The sequence below is a fragment of the Takifugu flavidus genome, chromosome 2 (genome assembly GCF_003711565.1).
Source record: "Takifugu flavidus isolate HTHZ2018 chromosome 2, ASM371156v2, whole genome shotgun sequence".
Lineage (NCBI taxonomy): Eukaryota > Metazoa > Chordata > Actinopteri > Tetraodontiformes > Tetraodontidae > Takifugu > Takifugu flavidus.
This window is the reverse complement of record NC_079521.1, coordinates 14,216,905-14,240,519: the sequence shown is the minus strand read 5'-3', so window position 1 is coordinate 14,240,519 and position 23,615 is coordinate 14,216,905. Positions and strand designations below refer to the sequence as shown.

The 23,615-nt window shown below is 43.0% G+C and overlaps 1 protein-coding gene across 4 annotated transcripts in view; it reads right to left on the bottom strand.

Moving 5' to 3' along the window:
* Positions 1 to 13,234: 13,234 nt before the first annotated feature.
* Positions 13,235 to 23,615, bottom strand: part of LOC130515829 (protocadherin-9) — a 133,405-nt gene continuing 123,024 nt past the window's right edge. For 3 of the 4 annotated variants that reach the window (XM_057016361.1, XM_057016351.1, XM_057016370.1), the window contains one exon: positions 13,235 to 15,231. In XM_057016361.1, coding sequence (XP_056872341.1) covers positions 14,861 to 15,231 — 371 coding nt within the window. In that variant the 3' untranslated portion in view covers positions 13,235 to 14,860. The remainder of the gene's footprint in view (positions 15,232 to 23,615) is intronic. The other variant, XM_057016377.1, reaches the window with a different exon arrangement.

Here is a 23,615-nt window from a genome sequence, read left to right as displayed (position 1 = left end):
ACATCGAGATGTTTCTCATCTTGAATTATTTGTTTCACCGTCCAGGAGCAAGTGCGTAGCTCCCGCGAGGAGCGCTACATCCAGGTGTATCGACTTTATCCCAAATTCTTGGTTGGTTGAGTCAAATGATTTAATAATAAAATGTAAAAATTTAAGTGCCATAAATGATGATGAGGGGAGTCTGCTTTGTATATTTCCAGCTCAGCTCTTTTGTAATGAAAAGAAAGACATGAGGCGGTCCATATTCGCACAGAATCTTAGGATACGGCTTAACTGAATCTGTAATATGTCCCCTAACACGTCTGGCAAGGTTGCATCCATGTGGTCAGGTGTGCCGGGGCTTGACCAGCCGATGTCGAGCTTCCTCGCACACTAAGGAGTCTGGCACTCGGGTCAGCGGTAATGGCCACGGCCAGATGGTGCCCGTCCACTGGGGACGAAGGACGCAGACAGACTGGTCACGCTTTAACTTTGGAGTTTGCATATTGCAGCATTATTTAATCCTTGATTACATGCATCATTTATCACAATTATGGCTTGATAAAAGTTTGATGCGCAAACACAGCGGAAGCATGCTGAATATTCAAACTTTGCCCTCGCCTGTCTAATCAACCCCGAAGAGGAGAGCAAGGAGCAAGGGAGAGATCATCTCAAAGCGTGAAGAACACTCGCTTTAATATGTCTGATTGTTGGTTTCGCTGTTTTAGATTAATTAAGTGGCCCCACATGGAAAAAACAAATGTTTTAGTGAGCATTTTTAATAGATGTTTTCCATTTTTCTCTGATAGCCGTAGGCTATTGATCCAGAAACACACCCTGATTGGTTCTTTCAGCGCACATTTAGATGAGAGTCTAATAATTAATGGTATATTCAAGGAGCCGAGTAATAACACTGATATAACTAATGTGAATAATGACACCAGAGGTTATTTACAAAGCCTTTTGTTCATTATTTGAATGCGAGGTCTATGATTAACTAGGATGGGACACAAATGGTGCTTTCGGTGCTGTAAGATTCCGTTTCCTCATTTAAACAGCGAGTTAGTGTGGCTGGTTGAAGTAGGAAATGACTCTCCTGACGAGCACGCCAAAGGTATGGTCAAGATCGTTGGGGAATTAGCCAACCCAATATAACCGTTACCAACCATGTAGGAGGGTAATGCTGTATGATATGCAGTATGAACAGAAAAATTCAAACTTTTTGATGGTGCTAGCGCTGACGTGTCTGTACCAGTAATAACGGTGTACCTCAGCACAGACGAGATTCTTGATGTGAGGGCTGGTGTTGTTGTGGGCGTTCAGCATTTTTCACTAGCCTGTGTGTGAAACTGACCGTGCCAGCACGTTTTGGCCATTATGACTAATGGGAATCCTCCGTGAAAAATGCCCGTCCCAATCCCGCGTGTCGTAATAGGACTTGAAATGAGCCTCTCTCACCTGCACATGCGCCATTAATGGGGCAGCTTCATTCATCACTAACTCAATTTGTGTAGTTTCCCTCCGTAATTCGCAGGTTTGGTTGTCCAATTTCCCTCCAAAAAGTGCTGGCACTGAATGACATTTTTGAGCAGCCACTTCATCATGTTTGATTAAAAGAACAACAAAAAAACGTAGCTAACATTTCACTGTACTCAGCATTGGTAAAGCAAGCTGATTGGTGCGTAAAAACACCGGGAAGTCGCACACCAGGCTGCAGGCGTTGCCTAGCATACCCTGACCTGCCTCTAGAACCAAAAAACACCCCCAAATGAACGCAAACATTCTATCAGTAATTAGTTTATATGTTTATGTGCTTAAAGAGCTGCCCATCTAGCGGTGTGTTCTTCTTCGCTTCTTTTGAATACACAGTGCTGCATATTAGAAATTAAAACCCGCACGATATCAAAAATGACAGAGGAGTCGTCATCACACACACCAGGGGACTGATGGGTCTGAGGATACATCCCCAGTTTTGATTGGATTATGTAAAGTAAAAATTGAATTCTAAATCCATTTGACTGAGACTGTGTGAAGGCTGTCCAGGGACACAGACGTCATTATGAATATTAATTGTTAATAATTATCCTGCTCCTCGGGGTAACTGCTTTTCCGGGACAGTTGGGGAGAAAAGGAAAAAAAAATGAAAAGGGAAAAAATGGAGGCTGATGGAGATGAAAAGACAGATGGAGATAAACAAGAAGGGAGAGGAGAGCCGGTATCTCCACTGACACAGGCACGCTTTCTTTAACTTGTCGTGGAAACTCTGTTGTAGACGCCGCTTAGCGGCTCGTAGCATTAGCATGAAATCCAGATTAGCGTCAGACCATCTGCTTTTGAATATTTGTACGAACTCGGAGGATTTCGCTAAATACCAACACTGTAAAGAGACGTGTCATGAATTTCCAGAGCTTTCCCCAAGCGCAACTGTCTATTAAAACTTTAAAGTCGCATTACTTTTTCATACCAATCATTTCAATTTCGTAATGCCGATGAATTGAATTTGGCTGTTTCTTTTTACGGCTGCAGTACGGAAATGTGGTGCTCTGCAGTATTTAGGATACTCTGAAGTTTGAGTTTGACCCTCCTGCCTTTTCCAGGAAAACAGAAGCAATCAGCTTCATCTCCAGCTGCCGACCGTCACAGGAGCGGCTCAATTACGCCGAGCAGGGAGTCTAACCAGACCACGCTCAAATGATCCGACGTGTGCTGCTTTCAGGAAATTGTTTTCTGTGTCGTCCTCCATCACCGGAGTGCACAGCGGAAGGCCATTCTTCTGGAATATGACTGCCGCGACAGTTCAGCAGGTTAGAGTGCAGAACTTCAGCAGAAGAGACCCGGGTCATCTTTGCAGCATCTCATTATCCGATCTGTCTACCAGCTGTCGCCAAACCTAAAACCCTTGTTTCTAACAACTAAATACCCTCATTTTCCTGCCGCCTTGCATAATCACAGGCTCCAAATAATTCCAGACTCAATAGTTCCTCAAAAACAGGTCGAACTCTTATAGCAACCAGCCATAAGAGCCCCTCATTCGGTTGGTTTGTTGATCGCCACCACAAAGGAATCGCTCCGAGGTTGGAAATGAAATGAGACCACCCTTCGAGTCGGTTGGGCGCGATGCAAATTTCAGCGGTGCAGTTTGGGGAGGGAGGGAGGGAGGGAAAGATGAGAGCGGAGCGTATAGCTCCCATTAAAGGTCAAAGTGAAACAGCGCCGCAGCCGCACTAGTCAAAATCCAAATCCTGCTCACAATCGAGGATCCAGCCGTCGGATCGCTCCCAGCGAAGTTGGGAAAGAGAGAAGGGAATGGTCTGAAAATCAGACGATTCAGGCGCAATAGCATCATGAACACGGACGTTCAAAACGAGGTTTCAGCTGATATAAACTCTACGGTAGCTTTACTCAGCTGTCCTCGAGCACAGACCTAATAAGTAATTGTAAATACCACAGGAACATGCCATGTGTGTGCAAAGATCCGGTTGGAGTTGCCGTGGTGATGGGTACAGAAGACACAAGGCTGTCAGTATTTAGCATCACAGCCTCATCACTCAAGTGACACTTTTCTCAAGAAAACAGCATCCGAAACGAAATTTTGGCTCCACATTGATCTCAAATTGTAGCTCCTTCACACATGCTTCCAATGGGCCCTGTTGGCGTTCACCAGGCCCTTCTCAACGCCTTCTGGGGGGGTCGCTGCCAAGAGATTTCCTTCACCACCGCAGGAGACGGGGACGCTTTCGCCAATAACGCATTTTTGGACCGCAACCTTCGTCAAGCTGCATAAGGCGGCGGCGTGGAGGGGACGCGTGGATCCTGACGCGGCGTGCATGGCACTCCCTCCTCTGTTGCTCTCTCTGAGTAATTTGTTTGTTTTTCTTTGAGTACTTTTGTGATTAACCCGGAGCGCTTTAGCCCAAACCTGAAGTACGGTGGATGAATTATTCATGTTGTCATCAGCCCACTGATTCAAAAAACTGGAGCGAGGAAATGCTGCTGCCTCTGAAAAAGGTTTAGCAAACGGCGATTCAGCCAAGGACACGTTGAGTTTTGAGCATTTGTTTCAATCCCAAATGTTTTAATATGAAGAGAGGAAAGTCCAGGAATGATCCGGGGACTCGGTTTCTCCCTCCAACTCTCTCCAACTCCTACTGATCCTCTCAAATGTCATGGATTTAATTGGCTGCAGAAAAGCACAAATGGTAAAATAAGAATAAAATAAACCTTTTGTGGACAGATAACATTCCAGTTGTTGTTTTAATCATTTTACAAGAAGGGGTTTGTGTTTTCCATATCTGTGTCAAATGAGTGGGACATGCAAAAAAAGGACCTTGAGAAAATGATCGACTTTGGTAATTAGAACACGTTTTATCATGTGGAGGATCTTCTACCACCCAGGCATCGCACCTCCGCAATGCTCCAGCTCTGACCTTGAACTAAAAACAGCCTTTTTACACGCAAATTTCCACGCAGTTAAGATTCCAGGATCAATACATTTGAACTTCTATGTGAATATCCGACGGCACTCTGCCTGCTCCACACTCACCAGCTCCCTTAGCATAAAAGTCCCCCCCACAAAACCTTAAAACTTTTAGTTAGAAAAGAAAATAGTCCCATTTAAACTGTTAGCATTATATTTCAATATATATATAATTAATATATTTTCAAAACTGGGGCTGGAATCTGTTTAATGATATTAAGGGGATATCGGGCAAAACTTACCTTTTCACTGCTTTAGCACACGTATGTGCCTCCCCACCCGAATCAGTTTCAACAATTCCACATTTATGGAATTCAATGTAAGCTGCTGGAAATGTGTGTTTAAACGATTGGTTTGAATAATCGTACCGTGGGGCTGGGTGTCTTCTACCGTACAACCCTAGCTACCAGTACAAGGGTCCCTCCACGGGTGCTGAAACTGAACTGTGACTTATCAAAACTGTGTTGACTTAATTGTGAATACGTCCTTATTGATTTCACATGATCCGGAAATTACATGTTGCTTGACTAGCCTATGGCCTATAGCCTATTGACTAGCATGATGGGATCTGTAGGTGTAGATCCATATGGATTCTGTGGCGTCCTATTGATGCTAATGTGAGTTGTATTTATTTCAGTGGGTCTAAGAATTCCACTGAAGGCCTGGACGTTACAAGCACAAGCTACCACAGGAATAATGAACACAGTTCCACTGTTAGAGATTCAGAATTTAAATGACAATACATTTTATTCATTTTATAACAACTACTTAGCAATGTGTGAAAAACTAATCTGACCTGAATTCACCCCCTGCTACTGAACTCAGTTCCTTTTTTGAAAAAAAAAAAAAAAAAAAAAAAAAAGCTCGCAGCAGACACATCACTTGATGTTTTCCCAGCGTAGCGGCACTCGTGGTCGGATTTAAAAGTCTGAATTAGGTTATTGGGATTTTTTTCCCCGGTATTTTTCCATGTTTCATGTTGCCGGCGGATCGTCGGATAAATCAATGGCATTTCCATGAATACTAATTGCGGTTGCGAGGATGGCCGGTGTGGCCGGTAGGTGGGGATTTGATGGGGTTTGTAGCAGCAGCCAGCTGAGGCCTCGGCCGCCTCAGCGCGGCCCCACAGAGGAGCACGGCTGCCTCTTTGAAGTCAAGCTGCAGAATCAATTGAATGCGTCTGGGAATAAATGAACCTGTTTGGAGCTTAATTTCCAATAGCTGAAGGCTTTCCACCGAGTTATTTATCAGGGAATATGGGCGTCTTTCCTCCTCGTGCACTGTATGTTTGCCTTTTGGCTGAATCCTTAACCTCCCTTCACTTATTACTAATATTACTGCTTATAATAATAGCAATAACGATAATATGCAAAACTACAGGGCTCCAAAAATGTGCACTCAAACTTGAATTTTTTCATATTTTTGTGATTAAAGCAGCACTTTTTATGGACCGTGTGGAGTTTAATTAGGAAACCTGCTTTGGACTTGTTGGGAGATACAGTGAAATGAAAGGACAGGCGCCTCAGAGTCATTTTCTTAAATGCTTTGATTTGTCTAACCAATCGGCATGTGTCACCTCATCGCTGCTCCTTCCAGTCTCGCCACAGTTCCTGATCAAAGCACGTTTACTGGCCGGCTGCCCTTGGAGCGCCCGGAACTCCCGCTCAAACCTCGGAAACAAATCAAATATTCAGTGACTGAACTCTTTGACATTATTCTCCATGTTCCACTGGAGTTATCGCTGGAACACAACATGGATTCAAAGGTCACCATTAGCATTCATTAACACTGTGTGAGCTATTCATTGTGCAAATATTTGTGTGATTATGTGATGTTGTTTATGGGTTATGGCACTTGAAAAGAAAAGCTGATTGGCAGGAAATGAAGTAGACATAAAATTACATCACGTTTTCAATATTATTCATGGAAATCAAACTATTGTGTGTCTTGAGTTCACCTATAAGTGTCCCTCTGTAATAGCAGAATGAGATTTTCTTGTTTCCGAGCTCCCGTCAGGAACATTCCAGCACTCACACTTCATTCTTTGGACAGGAAAATGGTGAGAGGCGCAGCAGTTGCAGAAATGAGAAATAATTTTAAAAAAGTAACTTGATTAGGGGCAAAAAGAATCAGTAAGACGGAAGAAAGTCTAAGCTCTTTAACCGGTCCTCCTTTGCATATAAATGAGAGATTAGGCAGAACTATATCTTAGTGCCCGTTAGAATACATATGCCTAATTACAATATATTCATAAAGTGAGAGTGTAATTTCCACAAAGGAGATTACAAACTGAGCACAAGGTCAGGAAAAGCCCTTTTTGTTCTCTGCATATCATTAGGTTGGCGATGATGATGCGGCTCAGAGAATGACTTATGCTCATTGGCTCTCCTCGGAGATTATATGGTTGATTTTTTTTTTTTTTTTCTCCTCGGTCTGAGTGTGAAAAGGCAACACAAGGAAGAGGTCTGTTAATAAATTATACTTTAATAATGTTAATGAAAACATGCAAAGAAGGGAAACAGCTCAGGCTCAGGGAGGCCGCTCTGTTTCAGTAGAATGAGAATGAGGGCCAACCCCAGTTTCCCCAAATTAAGTCCTTCCAAACTTTTCTCTTTAAAAACATGTATTCTTTTATGGCTTTTGAGATTTGAAGCTGCCGGTGGGTTTGGGGAGGGTCCCTCAACAGTAACAACACAGCCACCGTTGATCCAGATCATCCCTCCCTGCTGCCCTTTCCAGGCAGTCCTCCTCCCGTTACCCTCAAATTCAAGGGCACATTTTTCACAGGTCAATTTCTCGTAGATCTTTGTAATTAAGATCTTGAATTCAGCAGCGTGACACATTAATAACAACTGTCACGGCGTGATCACAACAGGACTGTTTACATGGTCACAAGCAGTAAAATCTGAGCTGCTGTTTGATTTTCTTTTTTTCTTATTTGTTTTTATTTGTTTGAACTGGTGATTGAGTAGAAGGAAGCTAGCATCAGCACCTGGTTTTTTGTGTGTCTGCGATAATTAGTGGCTCAGATGTAATGACTAATTCTCTTTCATGCTAGTTTTTATGTGTGTTGCCAGGGTTTTCTTATTAAGACAGGCAAAGACGAATTTGCCGCATGAATAAATTAATTTATCCCTCACGGCGAAGCTACGTGAAACCAGAGTCACATTTATTTCTGTCAGGTGATTCCTCTTCACTCTGCACACTGTGACAAATTCTCACCCTTGAGATCGAGAAGATATCTCTTCCGCCGGCTTGATAAGATTCAATTTTCGTGTCAATCTTGGCAAATGTCGTGGAGAATTTCTTGTGCGAATATTAGCATGTGAATGACGGCAAGCGCTTAATTCTGCTAATGCTGAACTGTGGTCCTTTCATTACAATCTTAATATTAAAGAAAAAAAATTATCTCGCTCCTCTCGTTCAGGTGTTGAAAAAGACCTTATATAAAATAATTCCCAAAGTCGGCACCATTCCAGTTAATTCACTCTTTATTCCATCAAAAGGTGATGTGGCAGGGGGCATTTCAAACACCGGCAGGTGGCTGAAGTGAATTTTTTCAATTTTCAATTATAGTGTTGAATTTGAAGAAGCAACCTTATAAAATGTGATTTTGTTAACCACCTGCAAAAGTTAAGAATTATGTCTCTATTTGATCCAAATACTGTATATCCATTTTTTTTTTAAAGTTGAAATAAATTATAGATACATTTTTTAGAATCCCAGACTAAACTATTTATTATAATATACATCTAATACAAAGACAAAAGGGAGTTTTTAACCTGAGACTTTATCATAAATAAGAAAATGATTGAACGGAAATTGTTCAATTATTAATAACTACTGCGTTGTGGTGAATGAGAATGAGTACAACATCGTAATCAATATCTAATATTGGTAAAACGATTACTGTGATGATCTGATCTGAAGTATTTACCTGCACTTCAGGCCTTAGTCCATTTATTGGATTTCTGGGAGAAATCTGACGTGAGACTGGAACTTCCTGTTGTGGTCTCTTTTGTTGTTTTGTTCACAATGTCCCTCTTCAGTCTGATGTGGAGGTGCCCCCCACCCACCCCCCACCAGATTAGCCTGAATCTGATTTATCATGATCTGATCCAGTTCTGGATCAAAAGAGTTTCACTTCTGTTGATGATGAAGTTCCCTGAGAGCCGGCGGCGTGTCTCCTTTTCTCTCATGTCACACCCGTGTTCCTGGAATACTGGGCTCTATTTTCTTCACCAGCCTGTTTGCCGCGCATGTTTTATGGTTTGTAGTTGACTCACGTGTGAGCGCGCGACCGCTGGGACGCGCTGGTCGTCCCTGACAAACAAGCTGACTGTCTCATGGTCATTAAACTTTAGTCCGGGGACATTAACTTTTAAATGTGTCTTTATTGCGATGCGTGACTCCTCGTGGACGGGGTGGGGGGGCAGATTACACCGTGATATCCCTGCCCTGCCTATCAAGGCGTGTCCCACCTTCAACATTCAGGGTCTGTCACACCTCTTCAGGTGCGAGTGGTGTTGCTGCAGGCGACTGGGACCAGACGACGTCCTCCACTCGTCGCATGGCCCCCGCCTGGCCCCAGCCTGGCCCCCGCATGGCCCCCGCCTGGCCCCCGCCTGGTCGGTATGGTTCATTCTAGGGCGCCGAAGGGAAGCGCCGAGTTGATGAACGGTTTGGCTGTGCAGAGGTCTGTTTTGGGTTTGGAGAACGGCCTTAGACTGAAGCAGGAGGACTCTTCTGGGATCTGCATCTGCAGTTTGTCAACACAAAAATACCCACAGTTCCTCAGCTCATTTTCACTCCCTGTAGCTCTGTTATGGTGGGATGTTTAAGAGGTCATCGTGTTCTATCACAGAAACAGAACCCAGAGTCAGGACCAGCATCCTTTGATTCTTTCAACAAATGATCCTTTCTTTGATCTCTTTCTTTATTTTTTGGAGTAAACAGGGCTCGCTAGCATTGCTGTTCGCATATTAACCCGCCTGTCGTTGGGCAGAATTCTCATCTCACCTCAAAGGCAACGACATTTGTGATCAGACGAACTTCACCGCATCACTTTGCCTCAGGAAGACGACGTCGATAAAACGACAGCAACAGAAGAGGCCTGGTTTCAGCGTCGGGAGCAACAATCCCGTCCGATGTTCTGCCATTAAAGACAGCTGGAATCCTTCCGTGTCTGTGTTGGTGCACACTTATCTGACGGCGCTGGCACCTGGGCTGCTGCTCTTCCTGTGCACCGATTCACTGCAGAGGTTAATCAAGGCCGCTCTTTTTTTTATACTGTATCTTTCATCTGAGCCTCCTGTTCAGCTCAGGCCTCATCTGGGGGATATTGGCAGGGGGTTTGTTCCTTGATTGGCTTTAAGGTGGGGATCCATACAGATGCGTCCGTGTGGATCAGATGTCTCGAGCCAAGACAGAGAAAACAGATCTTTTCTAAAAATGGCTTTTGGGAGCAGGTAATGACTCCCCCCCGCCTCAAGACAAGACAGAAGGTCATTAATCCTTGGGAAGGTACAAACTCTTCTGGAAACAATACAGGCTTTTGTGTCCCAAAGACAAAGTAAAGGCAAGAATACATTCCAAAGGGGGTGAAGATGATGAATACAAATCTTTGCAGCACGAACAGTTAAAGGAATATAGAGACAAGCATGTTTGACTGGGAGAGAGCTGCTAAATCAATTCATCTCATTTCAGACCTTCACACTGAGCTCTTATAAACTCCATCACAGAAATGAAAATGGATGAATTATGGAGGATTATTAAACATTGATGGAATGTCGCTATTTTAACCAGAGCTGCCTTTCTTGGCCTTCGAGGCACTTTCCAGACCGACGTTCTCTGTTATTTTTCTCTTGCATCACATGGTACCAGAGGAACCATTTTACTTTGAAAGCCTTGCGACAAATCATAGACCAGCCAGAGATCCTTTAAGTGGTCTTTACTTTGCAGAAATGAGACGTCCGTCCAGAAAACTCACCTTTCTAATCACCCACTGTTGGCGAACACCCACTCACAGACAGATGAGATGATGTCACACACCTTTGTCTTTGAAATGGATAAAAAAAACTGTCTTATCTTATGTAGATATTCTTTCATCAGTGGTTCAGCGTTGTGGCCGACCCGAGTGTTACATATAAAACCACCCAACCATAATCTTTTTTTTTTTTCCAGAAATCCTTCAGGTTCACTGAGCTGTTCGAGCCCCACAGTCTTCCTCCCTGACCTCCGGGAATGAAATAACTCAAATGATTCAGATTAGCTGTTTAAGGTCACAGTAAGAGGAGCCTGCCAAGGTACAATTTTTCCTGACAGACTCTTAATCTGTCACAGTCATTGCTGAGGGTATTGCATGACAGTTCATGTTCTCTCATCATCCTCTCTGCTGACCTTCATGTTTCATTTGATCAGTCTCCTCTTCCTCGGGGTTTATGATATTTAAATATTATCCTGCTGTTTATTTAAATGCGGAGCCTCGCATCCGGAGTTAGTGGCCTTAGCGCCGTCTCTGGCTCAACGCATGCAGAGAAAGGTTGTGTCAACATCCAAACGCAGACTGCAACATTTTCTTCGTTTCGGGGGCGATGCTGCAGCCACAGCAAACTCTGACTTCTTATTTTCTTTATTTTCATTTTGGTGGATATTACAGGCAATAAAAGGAAAGGGAATCTACTGGGCAAATGATACGAATGCCAATCCTAGTTATATCTGACCTCTGCTACGTATGTGGAATCTGGCCGGGCAGCCTTTTCTAGCACTACAACCTTCTTTTAAGCTGCACTCCAGAGAGAAACTTCGCTGGTCTTTCACTTTAAACAAAGTAACTTTAGATGTAGTTATCCCACTGTGCTCTGTTTCCAGTGTTCCAAACAGGAATCCCTCCTGGCTGAAGTTCTTTAAGCCCAGAAGGCCACCGGGTCATTTTCCACTGGGTGAGACATGAACTAAATTTCTGCAGATTTGTCAGATGAAATGATGAAAAGTTTGGGAACAGCACAGCTTAGTAATTAGACCTCTTATTATCTTCAAATGTGGCCTTCAAAATATGTAGATAGTGCTGTTTCCACAGACAGAATCTTTGTGGAGAGATGTCTCTTCTTCTTTTGGAAGTGTGCGCCTCCTCTGTGATCGATTCCCTGGTGAACACTCACTCTGTTCCACTTTGTGCACGGAGACTTCCTTGAGAAAAATATTTTCAAAGCCTTATGAAAAGGAAATGCGATTGGGAAGCTTTCTCTTTTTTTTCTTGGCTGTGGCATGACACTAATTTACTTCTCCTCACTCTTCCAAGGCAATTAGCTTTGAAGCTACGGAGAAGCTACTATAGGCTTGCCCAAGTTGATAGCTAGCGTGGCAAATACGAATTTAAGCAGGTCCATCGGGCAACGGCTGATAAATATATCAAATGAGGTTACAGCCTGAAAGAGAAACCTATAAAAGTGTAAAGAAACTATAATTACTTTGCCAGGAGGCCCAGACCTAAACTACAGTGCTAGCACTTCTTGATGAAAACAACAACCATGTTAGCAGAAGAGCTATGGTGAAATGATGTGCAACACCTGGTAGCTATGGCAGTATTTTTGTGAAGTTCTGATGTTTTTTTTTCCCCCTCAGTTGGATGAATATAGCAGCAGAGGGACTGACTTTATTGTACAATGACAAGTTATCCGAGGCAGAGTTTCTCAAACTTTTCACAGAAACAATTCAAACTTTCGTACTTAGCTTCTGTAATGGATGGATATTCAAAGATTGTGCTGTGCAGTGATGATTCAGACTGGCCTGGGTGGTCAGTTCTGACAGACTGCAGCTGTAGACCCGTTAGGTTGCCCATGCTAACCCCTGTCCACTACAGAAAGCACCAACAATGGGGATGCGAGACCAAGGAGTGATGGAAGGAAGTGGGTGCACCGTGGGGAAAAGCCAAGCCAGAAACAGCAGAGGTGTTAACTTGGCCTCCAGCTTTCCCACATCTGGATCCCATTGAACTGATTGACCGTGGGAGCCTCTCCTGATCTGCTGTTGAGATACTTTAAAAGGTCGAGTGGAGCCCAGACATCTCAGGGGTGTTTTGATGGTAAAGGGGCACAACACAATATTATGTAGCACTGATTTGTGATAACTTGGACATTGTGTATGGTGTCTCTAACACACCTCAAAGATTTCAGGTAAAGTTTAAACATCAACAATTCATCATTCTGCATCGGTTGTGCGAATACTGACCTCTAGCTTAGACAGCAGTTATCATGTGAATTTCCTCAAAATTCTCCACCCGACAATCTTGGGATTTGTAATCTCCCTTCGGTCCTGCGGAATGCTGTTCTCAGCCAGTTTAAAGCAAGTGAAACAACACGGCTCACCTTCAAGGAGCAGGTCGGACATCTCCGCATTACGTGAGATACGTTGCTAATTTAGCTGCTACGCGGAGCAGATCCCTCTCAGAATCTGTACTTGCACTCCAAAGAAGGTTCAGAATGCTAAAAGCTTTTTTTGTAAAGATTTGTGAAGTAACCTGGCATGATGGGGATTGTTCAACATTTTTAAAATATCTAAAAGATGGTTAGTTTGAGTCTTCTTTCAGAGGTCCTTATCATCAAAATAATAACAAAAATTGCTGGATAAAGCTGTCGTCGGCAGGAAAAAGGGTGGAATTTGCTGGCCATCTGGCTGTTTTACCGGAAAGCAAAGCTAAATTGCACCTAATTAATGGATCCTCATTGGAATAGTTGACAACAACATGAGCAGACACAGGCAACCATCTTGTACACAATGTAAGCATACACGGAATCAAAACATTTATTGCAGTAGCTGTATACCTGTAAAGTAGTAACAAGGATTAACTGTTTCAGTATCTGTGATGTTAAACACCCTCACAACTAACGAACATACTGCGATAAGCAAATCACTCCATCCCATTTAACTTCTTTATATCGTGACATAAATATGAAAGTGCTTTACAAACTGAAAGTCTCCTTTATGCACAAATCATCTCTATTCGGAAGAAATAAAATGACACGAAAACGTAAGCTAATATATATAGATATATTTTCTTTTTTAGCATGCTATTCCGTTGTGTAATTTGCCTCCCATGCTGTGGAAAATGAAGGTTTTCAGACGGCGGAACGACACACGATCTTTCATGTTTGCTCCATTGTCTGCACATGCCTTTGTGGTTCTGCAGTAACAACGTTCCAAAGTCGAATCGGGTGATTGTGTTCTCGAAATTTCAGCACAGGTTCAATGTATAAGGCGTAGGATTGCTGTCTGAAGTTAACGCGTTCTTGTCCGTTGAAGAAGTACAACTCAGTGTTTGAAAAAACAGAATGAAGGCACAGTGATTAAAGTGTTATCCTAAAAATCGAGTTGTTGTGTTTTTTGAAAATAATACAGATACATATGTCAATAAATTGCAGGTACTACTGAGAGATTGCACCCAAATCACAATTTGATTAAAATCTATACAATATTTAGATCAACATTAGATAAAACATTTAGCCATTTACAAATATATTGCTATTTATCGTACTGAACACCTTTAAAATCAATATTCTTTTTTTTTTATAGTTGAGTACTTTCAAAGCAATTTTGTTGTTTTTATAATGCACATCTTGAGTACTGACATCCTTCATACAAAATTATTTTTTCTGAACTTTTTTTTTCTTTTTGAAAAAAAGAAAAGTTTGACTGTAATTCTGTGATATTTTAAGAAAAAGTATGAAGAACTATGGGCCACACCGAGTATAACATGGGATCTTTTTTTTCTTGGATATTTGTGTTGTAGTTGCACGAACAATTAGCTCACTGTTGAAAGAATTCCCCAACTCTTTTATGACGCTAACGCCCATCGACTCGCCTATGTCATGGTGGTTATTACGGGTACGTGACAGTGGTTAAACACTTTGTATTTACAAACACAGAGACAATGATTGGATAAACAAGTGTCTACTAGCGTTGCCGTTTGATCAACACTCTCTGGAACGTCATTCCGTTTGCTTTGATTGTGTTGATCACTATAGTCCCGAACAACTTGATAACAACCACACCACAAATAATTGTACTGTATATAAGTGTACGGTCATGATAGTGTTGTTTTTTCAGTTTGTTTTCATGTCCTTCCTTCACCTGACACTTGTGAGGTGGACTGAAAATGTTAAGTTGAAGAAAATTGTGGAGGTTGAGAAAAAAAAGGAGGTTCTCTCAAGAGCGAATAGTAAAATCAAAGTACAGCAAACACAGCAAAAGCGTTAAAGTTTTGTGGCCTACATGTTCCATGTGGCTAAAGGACTGCAGAAGCATCACCTGAAGGGAAAGGAAAGAACAAGAATGGATAAGAGGTCTGTTCACAGCTGACCCCAGTGCAGCGTAAAGACGTCTCGCAGCAAAGAAACAAAGTCCGTCTTATAGCTGCTGGTCCTTTGGGCTGTCAGGGCAGGAGGACGGCTGGCAAGACTTGAGGCTCACCAGGGGAATGTCAGCCATGCTGCTACTGGTGAAGTGTCCCTCCCCGCTTCCAAACTGCTTCCTGTCACCAAAATGCTCCATTCTGCTGCTTTCGTTTTTCCAGGTTCTGGTCAGAGTGTGTCCATTGACAAGTTTGTCCTTGGGACCCCACTCCCGCTGAGAGCCAAAGCTGGACACAGGGGACTTGGGCTGCTGGTATGATCCTAACGTGGGCGGCATCCAGCAGTTGTCCGAGTGTCCGAGGATGAGGCATTCCTGTGTGCACATCTCCGTTGCCTCCACTAGGCCACGAGGTCCAAGGGGGCCATCTGGAGAAGCAGAAGAAGAAACAGAAAAAAAGTTTTGGTTGGCAAATCTCGAAAGAAACCTTTGTTTTTCCTTGATGGAAACCTAAGGTCACTGAATTCCCAACTTGTAGTTAATCAACATGTCATGAATGGCTAAATATCAGCACAGCTGCCCCTGATGACATCAGCCTTTCAACGGCCGCCTGTTTCACACCCGGCAGTCCCACCGATATTTCCCAGAGTTGATGTGGAGGACTCGTGAGTCAAAGCATCCCGGATAGCCCCCATCGACCAACGCTATAAAAAATAGATGAGCTGCGTTTTCAGGAGCTTGAGAGCACGTTGGTGGGGCTGTGGACAGAGGAGTGTCGGAAATGATGAATGAGTTCTCTTCAGGCGTGGCGCTTCTCTGTAGACATTTGTACCATCGACATGGCAACATGACCATGAGAACAGAACCAATGCACAGCTGAAGCAGCAACTACCTACAATACATTACAATAAGCGTATTTCTTCATGACTGAATCATTCGATCTTAAACTTGTTTCTACATAAAAACAGCAAAGGACTCACCGCCCAGATGTTAGTTTCATTTTTCTAACCGTGAAGCTGAAGGTGAAATACTTTTGAAAACTGTATCGAAACCCAAATCCTTAAAAAACACATTTTAAAAATCGATGCCTGACATTCTTTGTTCAATTTTAGTTCTTCAAGAATTATTTTCTGTTCATTTTACTTTTTTCTTTTTAAAGGTACAAAAAAAATCTGTTTCTGTGACGAACCTCAAAGAGAATAAAACCCATGTGTTTTTGTCTTAATGAGAGAATCACAACTATTTTTCTTAATCTGTCCCTTAGCACAATAATCTAATTAAATGGTAATTTCTGTTCTGAAAGACAGATATCAAATGCAGACTCAATCATTTAGAACTTTGAACATTTTTAAAACAACTTAAGCCGAAACTTATTACAGAAGAACCTAAAACCTCAGAAAATCAAATTTAAAAAAAAATCCTACATTAACCCAGAATTGAAAAAGTCTTGAATATGAACTTTATGTAAAACAAAAAAAGCCTAATTTCAGTGCATTTTCAATAAATAAGCAAACACCAAGGAAGGAAACCAGTTCTGAGGTATTTCCACTGGCTCCCTGTCTGCCAGGGCTAATCCTGCATTCAAAATCCTGCTGCTGCCCTATAGAGCTCTAAAAGGCTCAAATAAAATGGTGAGGATGCTCCAATGGAAAGAAAGGTCGTCAGGGCTGTCATCAATGACTTTTGTCCTAAACGACACTGCTACTTGGGCCAAATCGCAACATGAACTGGTTTTAAACACAGGTTGTTTTGACCAAATGCAGATTTTTCTTTTATCCACTGCTGACAGTTTCTACATATTTCAATACGAACAGATGTGGAGTGCGGCTTCAAGCCTGTGTGAGCGTATTCCAGTAAGCCCTCCTGTCTGAATGTTGGCTTCTTTGAACACAAACGCTCACATATGATGTGAAGAAAGCTGAGGCTCGTCTGGTTGAGGGTCCGTCGCCCTCCTGCAAGGATGCGGAGTCCATCACAGTAACAGACACCCGTAATTGGAATGTGAGGAGGCTAACCAAGACGCATTATCATAAGTTTCATGAAGAACCATGCAGCGCAATAATGCAGGGCACCCGGGAGACACTGAGATGAAGATCTGGGGAAGAGTTAAAGAAGAGAGATGGGAGCAAGAGACTGGACGGCCCCTTTGTTCCAAGCTGAGAAGGGAAACTTTTTACACCCCTGCCAATTATGTGACATTTAGCTTCTTTGTGTGATGCCGGGAGATGGTTATAATGACAGCGTATGAGTTATTGTCGGAGTCAGCGGTGTTCTCTCAGCGTTTTGATCACGAGGTGCTTGAAAGATAACATAAACAAAGAAAGCGGTTGACTTCCCTGCTGTATGCAGCCGCCAGGATTGATGGCGTGTATTGTATTGATTGCAGGAGAATTAGGTGACTGTGATGTCTATCTTGACTTTCTGTAACAGAGGTAGAGCCAGGCAGTAATCAAGGGCACTTTTTACATTGCTATTCCCCCGTTGTAATAAATATGTTCATTTACATGCAGATTGGTATGCAATCAGTGGCCTGAGTGGGCAGCAGAGGATAATTTAAATCAGGCATTTTCTTATTCTCGTCTCTCCCTAGCTCGCTACTCATGGAGAGTCAAACACTGATTGAAGGAACCTGCTGAAAAATGAACTATAGATATGGTACATGATGTAAAGCGGGAGGCTTGTTGTAGGATTTTTCCAAGGGAGAGAGATAAGAAAGGTGATTTGGGGGCTTGGTTTAAAACATCTTGCAAGGTGAGTTGTTGTTTTTCTTTAAGAAGTGACATCCATCCTGCCCTCCATGGTTAAATAAAACGTACATAAATGTGCTTTTTTTATGGTATATCGTCACCAGGACGTTGTTGATTGTCTGGATTAATCTTTTCAATCTTGGTGCGAGAGCATGGCTCCATCAGCAGATAAACACGCTAATCCATCATTTATAAAGCTAGTTTTCTATTTTGCTGATATCTCTTTGTAAACATCTGCAACAACACATCTGTGGAATGGAAACACTTGTATACATTGTAAAAAATGGTGAAAAAAAACAAATACATTTTCTTTGCTGGTGTGGGTTTAAAGGGTTTTAGAAAAGGTCACTGTTGAGGACAGAAATTGATTTCTTCTTTTCACATATGGAAATTAAAATGCCCTTAGTGTATTCGCAAATGCAAATACTCCAGTTCCTTTGTTTATCTTAAGGGGTTTTTCTTCTCATTGCTATTATATTATTATTATATCATTAAGGGTATTTACATTAAAAGTTGCACTGTGCATGGTTTCACCACAATTATAATACTGTATTTTCACGACTATAAGGTGCACCTAAAACACTGAGATTTTCTCAAAAACCGGCGGTGCGCCTTATAATATGGAGCGCCTTGTGTGTGGACTGAGTTCCAAAATCTGCTGTGTGCCTTTGGTAGGGGCACTACGGTAAATGCTCCGCCCATCGATTAGTGACACACCTACGCATAAGGATCCCCTAAAATGGTGCCGGTCAAGCGACACGCGTATGAGGTTTACTTTAAACGACAGGCCATGAAATATGTGGCTGAAAATGGCAATCGAGCAGCTGCAAGACATTTTAATGGAAATGAGTCCATGGTCAGAAAGTGAAGAAAACAAGAAAGTGAACGAAAGTGAGGAAGACGAAGCAGGAACAAAGCAAGATGGCCCGAGCTGGAAGACCGAGTGGAACAGTTGGTTGTGGAACAGCGAACAATACGCGCGAGGACAACTGTTGCGCAACAGCTGCCCGCCGATTACCAGGAGAGGGCGGCCATCTTCCGCACCGACTGCCGCGATAAGATAACGGCGCCCAGCCACATCTATGAGGCAGCGGCGGGCAAGTTATGCCACCATATTTGGGTGGATTGTAGACGCATGGGCTATGATACCGTCTTCATGTATTGGAAGAGCTTTCACAAAAGCCGGCATTAATGCTGAAGCAGAACCAGTCGGTGAGTCTGATTCAGATGATGAAGAAGAGGAATTCGGGATGTTGGACATTGAAATAGTGCAGCTGTTTAATTCAGATACAAAAGATGAAAACTTTGAAGGTTTTGTGGCAGAATAATGAATATTTTGTTCAATAAATGTGTCGAAACTCACTGTTTTACTTCCGTTGTCATTTTTTACTGTATGTTTCAGCATGCGCCTTATAATACGGTGCGCCTTATGTATGTTTTAAATACAGAAATAGCACCCATAACTGACACTGCGCCTTTTATTACAGTGCGCCTTATGGTCGTGAAAATACGGTATATCAAAATACCAAAAAAAAAAAAAACACGAGGGGCACAAGTTAGTTTTATTTTGTATTCGTTCTTCAACAGGTGTAACTATTGACAAGAGGAAAACATTTGTAAGATATTGAGGTTTGAAATGTTTTCTTTTTCTCATAAGAACACTGTCATCACTGTTTGTACGTTCCTGCTGCAGCTACCTGACGTGCATTGTTGATGTCGGTCTCTTAGCATCGACTTCAAGGCGTCAACACCAGTAAAAAAAACCAAATGGGATGATAACAACGCATTTGTAACGTGACACGTGCAGCACGTCACACATGAAACTAGTTACACAAAAAGAATTCCATGTCACTGCGTGAAGAGGAAAATGAAGAGGACGTTCATATAAGAAAAAAACAAAACACAAACTGTTGCGCTTGCTTATTCAAAAGTGTGTCTGTTTGTTGAATCTGTCTTTGGGGTATTGTTAACAGGGAGAAGAAGCAAAGAAGATTTTTCACTTTGTCACCCAGGCACCATTGCTGCAGACCTTTCTCTTCTTTTCATGCTGAAGCAGAACAGCATCAAAATAATAGTTTTTTTCTGCGACAGTGGCTAAAATTGCTCAAAAGAAAAATTCACCAAACATGAACACACAGACACAGAAAGATTAGATTGTGCCTCAGTCTCTTCTTACTGGCTGAAGGTGTCTTCGTAGCTGAAGTAAAGGGTGCTGGATTATGGGGGTCCGTTCAGCTGAAAGGACTTGGGAGGAGGCAGCACCGTCCCTCATTAACCAACACGTCACTGAAACTGTCTTTCTGACACGACAAAGGAACAATTTAACACACCAGCAGCTTGTTAAGCAAAATCTCAGCATTATCCCCAACAAATCCCACCTAATGTCTCTGTCCTCTGTTATCCACCTCTATCCTTGTTTTGTTGTTATCTCCGACCAGAACACTCGGACACACCAACACCTCCTGATTTTGGTCATTTAATTAGAGAAAACCTTCTCCCTCTGTGTCTTTGCGTGCCTGGTCTGGTTTAAACTTCCCACTCAGTCCTCATTTCCTGTGTCATCATTATAAGTAGGTTGATGACTAAACATTATGTCAGCACCGGCGGAGTTTGGATTGTGATTGTGCGCTCCTGTCACTCCGCCTCCCAGCCGCACATCCAAATAACATAATCGGGATTCTGTCACCGCTGCAAAAGCTGTGGGACTTGGAAAAGCCCAGAGGGTGTGGACGGACGTGGCGCTGGTCCCGCTGAAACCTTGAAGAGCTGCGGACAGACAATAAGCGCTGGCACGACACCATACCACAACCGCGGATCAGAAACTGCCTGGTCGGCTGTTGGCTCCTTATTGTGCTAATGCTACACAAACGCACCCCAGGCCCCCGGCAGAGAGCTGCGACTGTGCACGGAATATCCCAGGGTTAATATGTCCGTCCGTCCATCCATCATCCATCCCTCCCTCCCCCTCCTCCCTCCCTCCCCACCCCTCCCTCCCTCTCTCTCCTCCATCCACCCCTCCCTCCCTCCCTCCCTCCCTCCATCCATCCATCCCAGAGATCTCCAGTCATGTCAGCTGACTCTTGTTTAAAGCTCTGAGCAAATGTTGCAGGCAGAAACCATCAGATTGCCTCCTGATAGAGTCGTTACGATGGGCTGGGGGCCGATCTATTTAATTCCACAGGAGCCCCCGCAGTCATCTGAGCCATGAGCAACGGCCGCTCAACAACGGACAGGCCGCCAGGGCCTTGTTCACGCATGGCTCTCTTTCTGTCCTCCTACTCAGCAGCAGCAGGTCACCAAGGTTACGGAGGGAGAAAACCACCCTCGCTTTCAGTCCTGGGGTTGTTTTGCAACTACAGAGGAGTGTGCTTGCTTTAGTCTGCCGGCAATTTCTAACGAGATAACGTTTGGCTAATTAATTGGATGCGCACTATCAGTGCTGATGTGTCAGGCCGACGCCAACAACCTACAGCCGTCGCGATGTCAAGGGGAATCGGGCGGCGAAGGTATGAGCGAGAGCGAGTGCAGGGGATTTAGAGACCATTAGCCTTGTTTACTTATCCCTGATGTGCAGCCGGCACAGATGTTGTTATTCTGGGGATGAATGAAGCTTTCCTTTTGTCCAGCGCGGCAACTCAAACTGTCACTTGGCTGTTTCCAGCCCAGAACACCTCAAGATACGCCTGACAGATTCATTCTGATTGCTCTGCATTTTCCTTTCTGCCGATCCACACAGCAGTAACATATGACAGCCAGTAACCCTTCATAAGACAAACAACCAGCCCCGCCCACGAGGAAGTACCTGATAAATGCCTTGGATTGGGGGCATGAACGGTACAGTGGTTGGTATCTAACTTCTATACAATCCTAACCTTATACAGCATTGCAGCAAATTTAGCAAGCGGGTGCTGTGATGTACACCAAAGGCCTTTCTGGGTAGGACGACTATGATAGCGAACAGAACGGAGCAGCACGCTGGATCCATTCTCCAGAGGATACGAGTCTGGCTGATGGATCCATTCTAGCGCTCCCTTTGAGGCCAGGCTGTGAGTTTTCATAAGAAACAATGAAGAGTAAGTGTGTGTGTGTGTGTTGGGGGTGTTGCAATAGAAAAAGGGTGAGAGTGGTGGTTGGAGAGGCGGATAAAGAGGAACGATTGGATGACAAAAGAGAAGAAAGCCGACAGGGAGGCAGAAAGCGCCAGCAAACGCAACAGGAAGTCTGTCAACAACACGACATCTTCTTCTTATTTTTCCACCATGACTGAAGAGTATTATTGGCTTCGATCTCACCTAAAACTATTTTGAGTTCAATTTGTAATTCAAATTCCAGATCCGGGTCACCTGCTTTTGGACCCACAAACTTTTTTTAAATTTTTTTTAATCAATTTCAAGTGATTCTGCTTGAAGCCCAGACGCGGAATAATGAATTCCTTTCTTTTCCTGTCTTTTCTTTTCTTTGGAATTCATCAAAATGTGATTCCAATTTCTGAGCCTTGTATTATTTGTCCAACAATAAAATACGTGATTCTATTATACAGGTTTGCAGTGAGAAAATCCTTGAATAAGTGGCTCACAAGAGACACAAATAAATGAATATTTTTATTATTCCAAAGACTCCAAAACCAACACATCCCATTAAGGAGCTCTTCTGATGAGTATTTTGCTTTATTCAAGCCAGGAGCTGCAATGTGAAGCATATTTTTCACTATTTTTCCTACTTTCAGTTCCAGTTCTTTCTTCACTCAGTATTTCCCCTTAAAGATCTGCAGCTCTGCTCTTGGGGTTGACTTCACATCTACTATAAGAGGAATATTGGATCAAAGTTGTTCAATTTGAGGAACGTCATATGAAAAATTAAACAGACTTTCAGGGGTCAGTATATGTATATAAATATATTTCTAATAAAGTAATTTAGAGCTAGTGTGAATCTGTGGCTGTTTTGTGGCCTTTCTGCATAACTGACATGCAACAGTGACAGGTGCCCACAAAGACAAATAAAAAAGTGTTTTTTTTCTCTGGTACTTTCATTTCCACCATTACAATCTGGTCTTTCAAGCTTTGAGGGCTGCGCTGGAAAAGCGGTTCTGGCCAGGCCAATGCCTGCGGGGAAGAGTTCGGGCTTTCTGTAGAGGGGGAACAGAACATCGCAGATGCATCATCAGAAGACAACAACGTCTGATCTTCCTGTTGTACACGGTGACACTCGCGGCTCAGCTTTGAATCGGGCCGACCTGAGATGTTCCCAGGAGGACGGCGCCTTTCAGATCAACGCCGCTACCGTATGCTGTTCCTGAGGAACGGCCGTTCTTCTCCGTCAGACAATCGCTACCTCTGTTGATGACAAAATGGCCCAGTAATGAAGGAACAGCATATAGCAGCCACCTCTGAGTTCTCCGGGGTTTTCTCTGGGGGTGGGGGGGGGGTACAGGGGCTGATGGAGAACTATTGATCAAGATATTGACTGGCAAAGAAGAAGGTTTGTCCAAGTAATGGCACTAACAAGTTATGTTGATCCTAAAGTCAACAGCTGCACGACATATCGCTCCCTGATGGAGGTGACATGCCCGTGCACAATCATCTGTCTTTATTTTCATTTTGATGTTACGTGTAAAAATAACAGGAGAAATCATCTTAAATAGGAAACGTAAAAGATAATGAAGAATGAGACTCACTGAGAGCTAAAAGGTTTTAACAGAGGTCCGGTTTGACATTTGAAACATGAAAAGCTGACAAACAAACACCCCAAATTAACTTTATTATTAACTTATTATTCAATAAGCAAATTACTTTCTTTAGGTTTTGTGTGCACCCGTTCACACTCGCGCTCTTACAGTGGTGGCAGGAATGACATCATCTCTGGATGAAACAATTAAAGGATTAAAGGAAATAACACAAATGATGACAACAGCTAACTGGTGACAAAAATAAAGCTCGTGGATTCACATTGGAAAGCTAATTCTGGCAACTGTGGACTCTTCTGCTCATTTGTATGCAGCAGAATCTAAAATATGTACCTTTTTTCCTGTTTTTCTTTCCTGATCTCAGCCTGTACCTTCCTCTGTG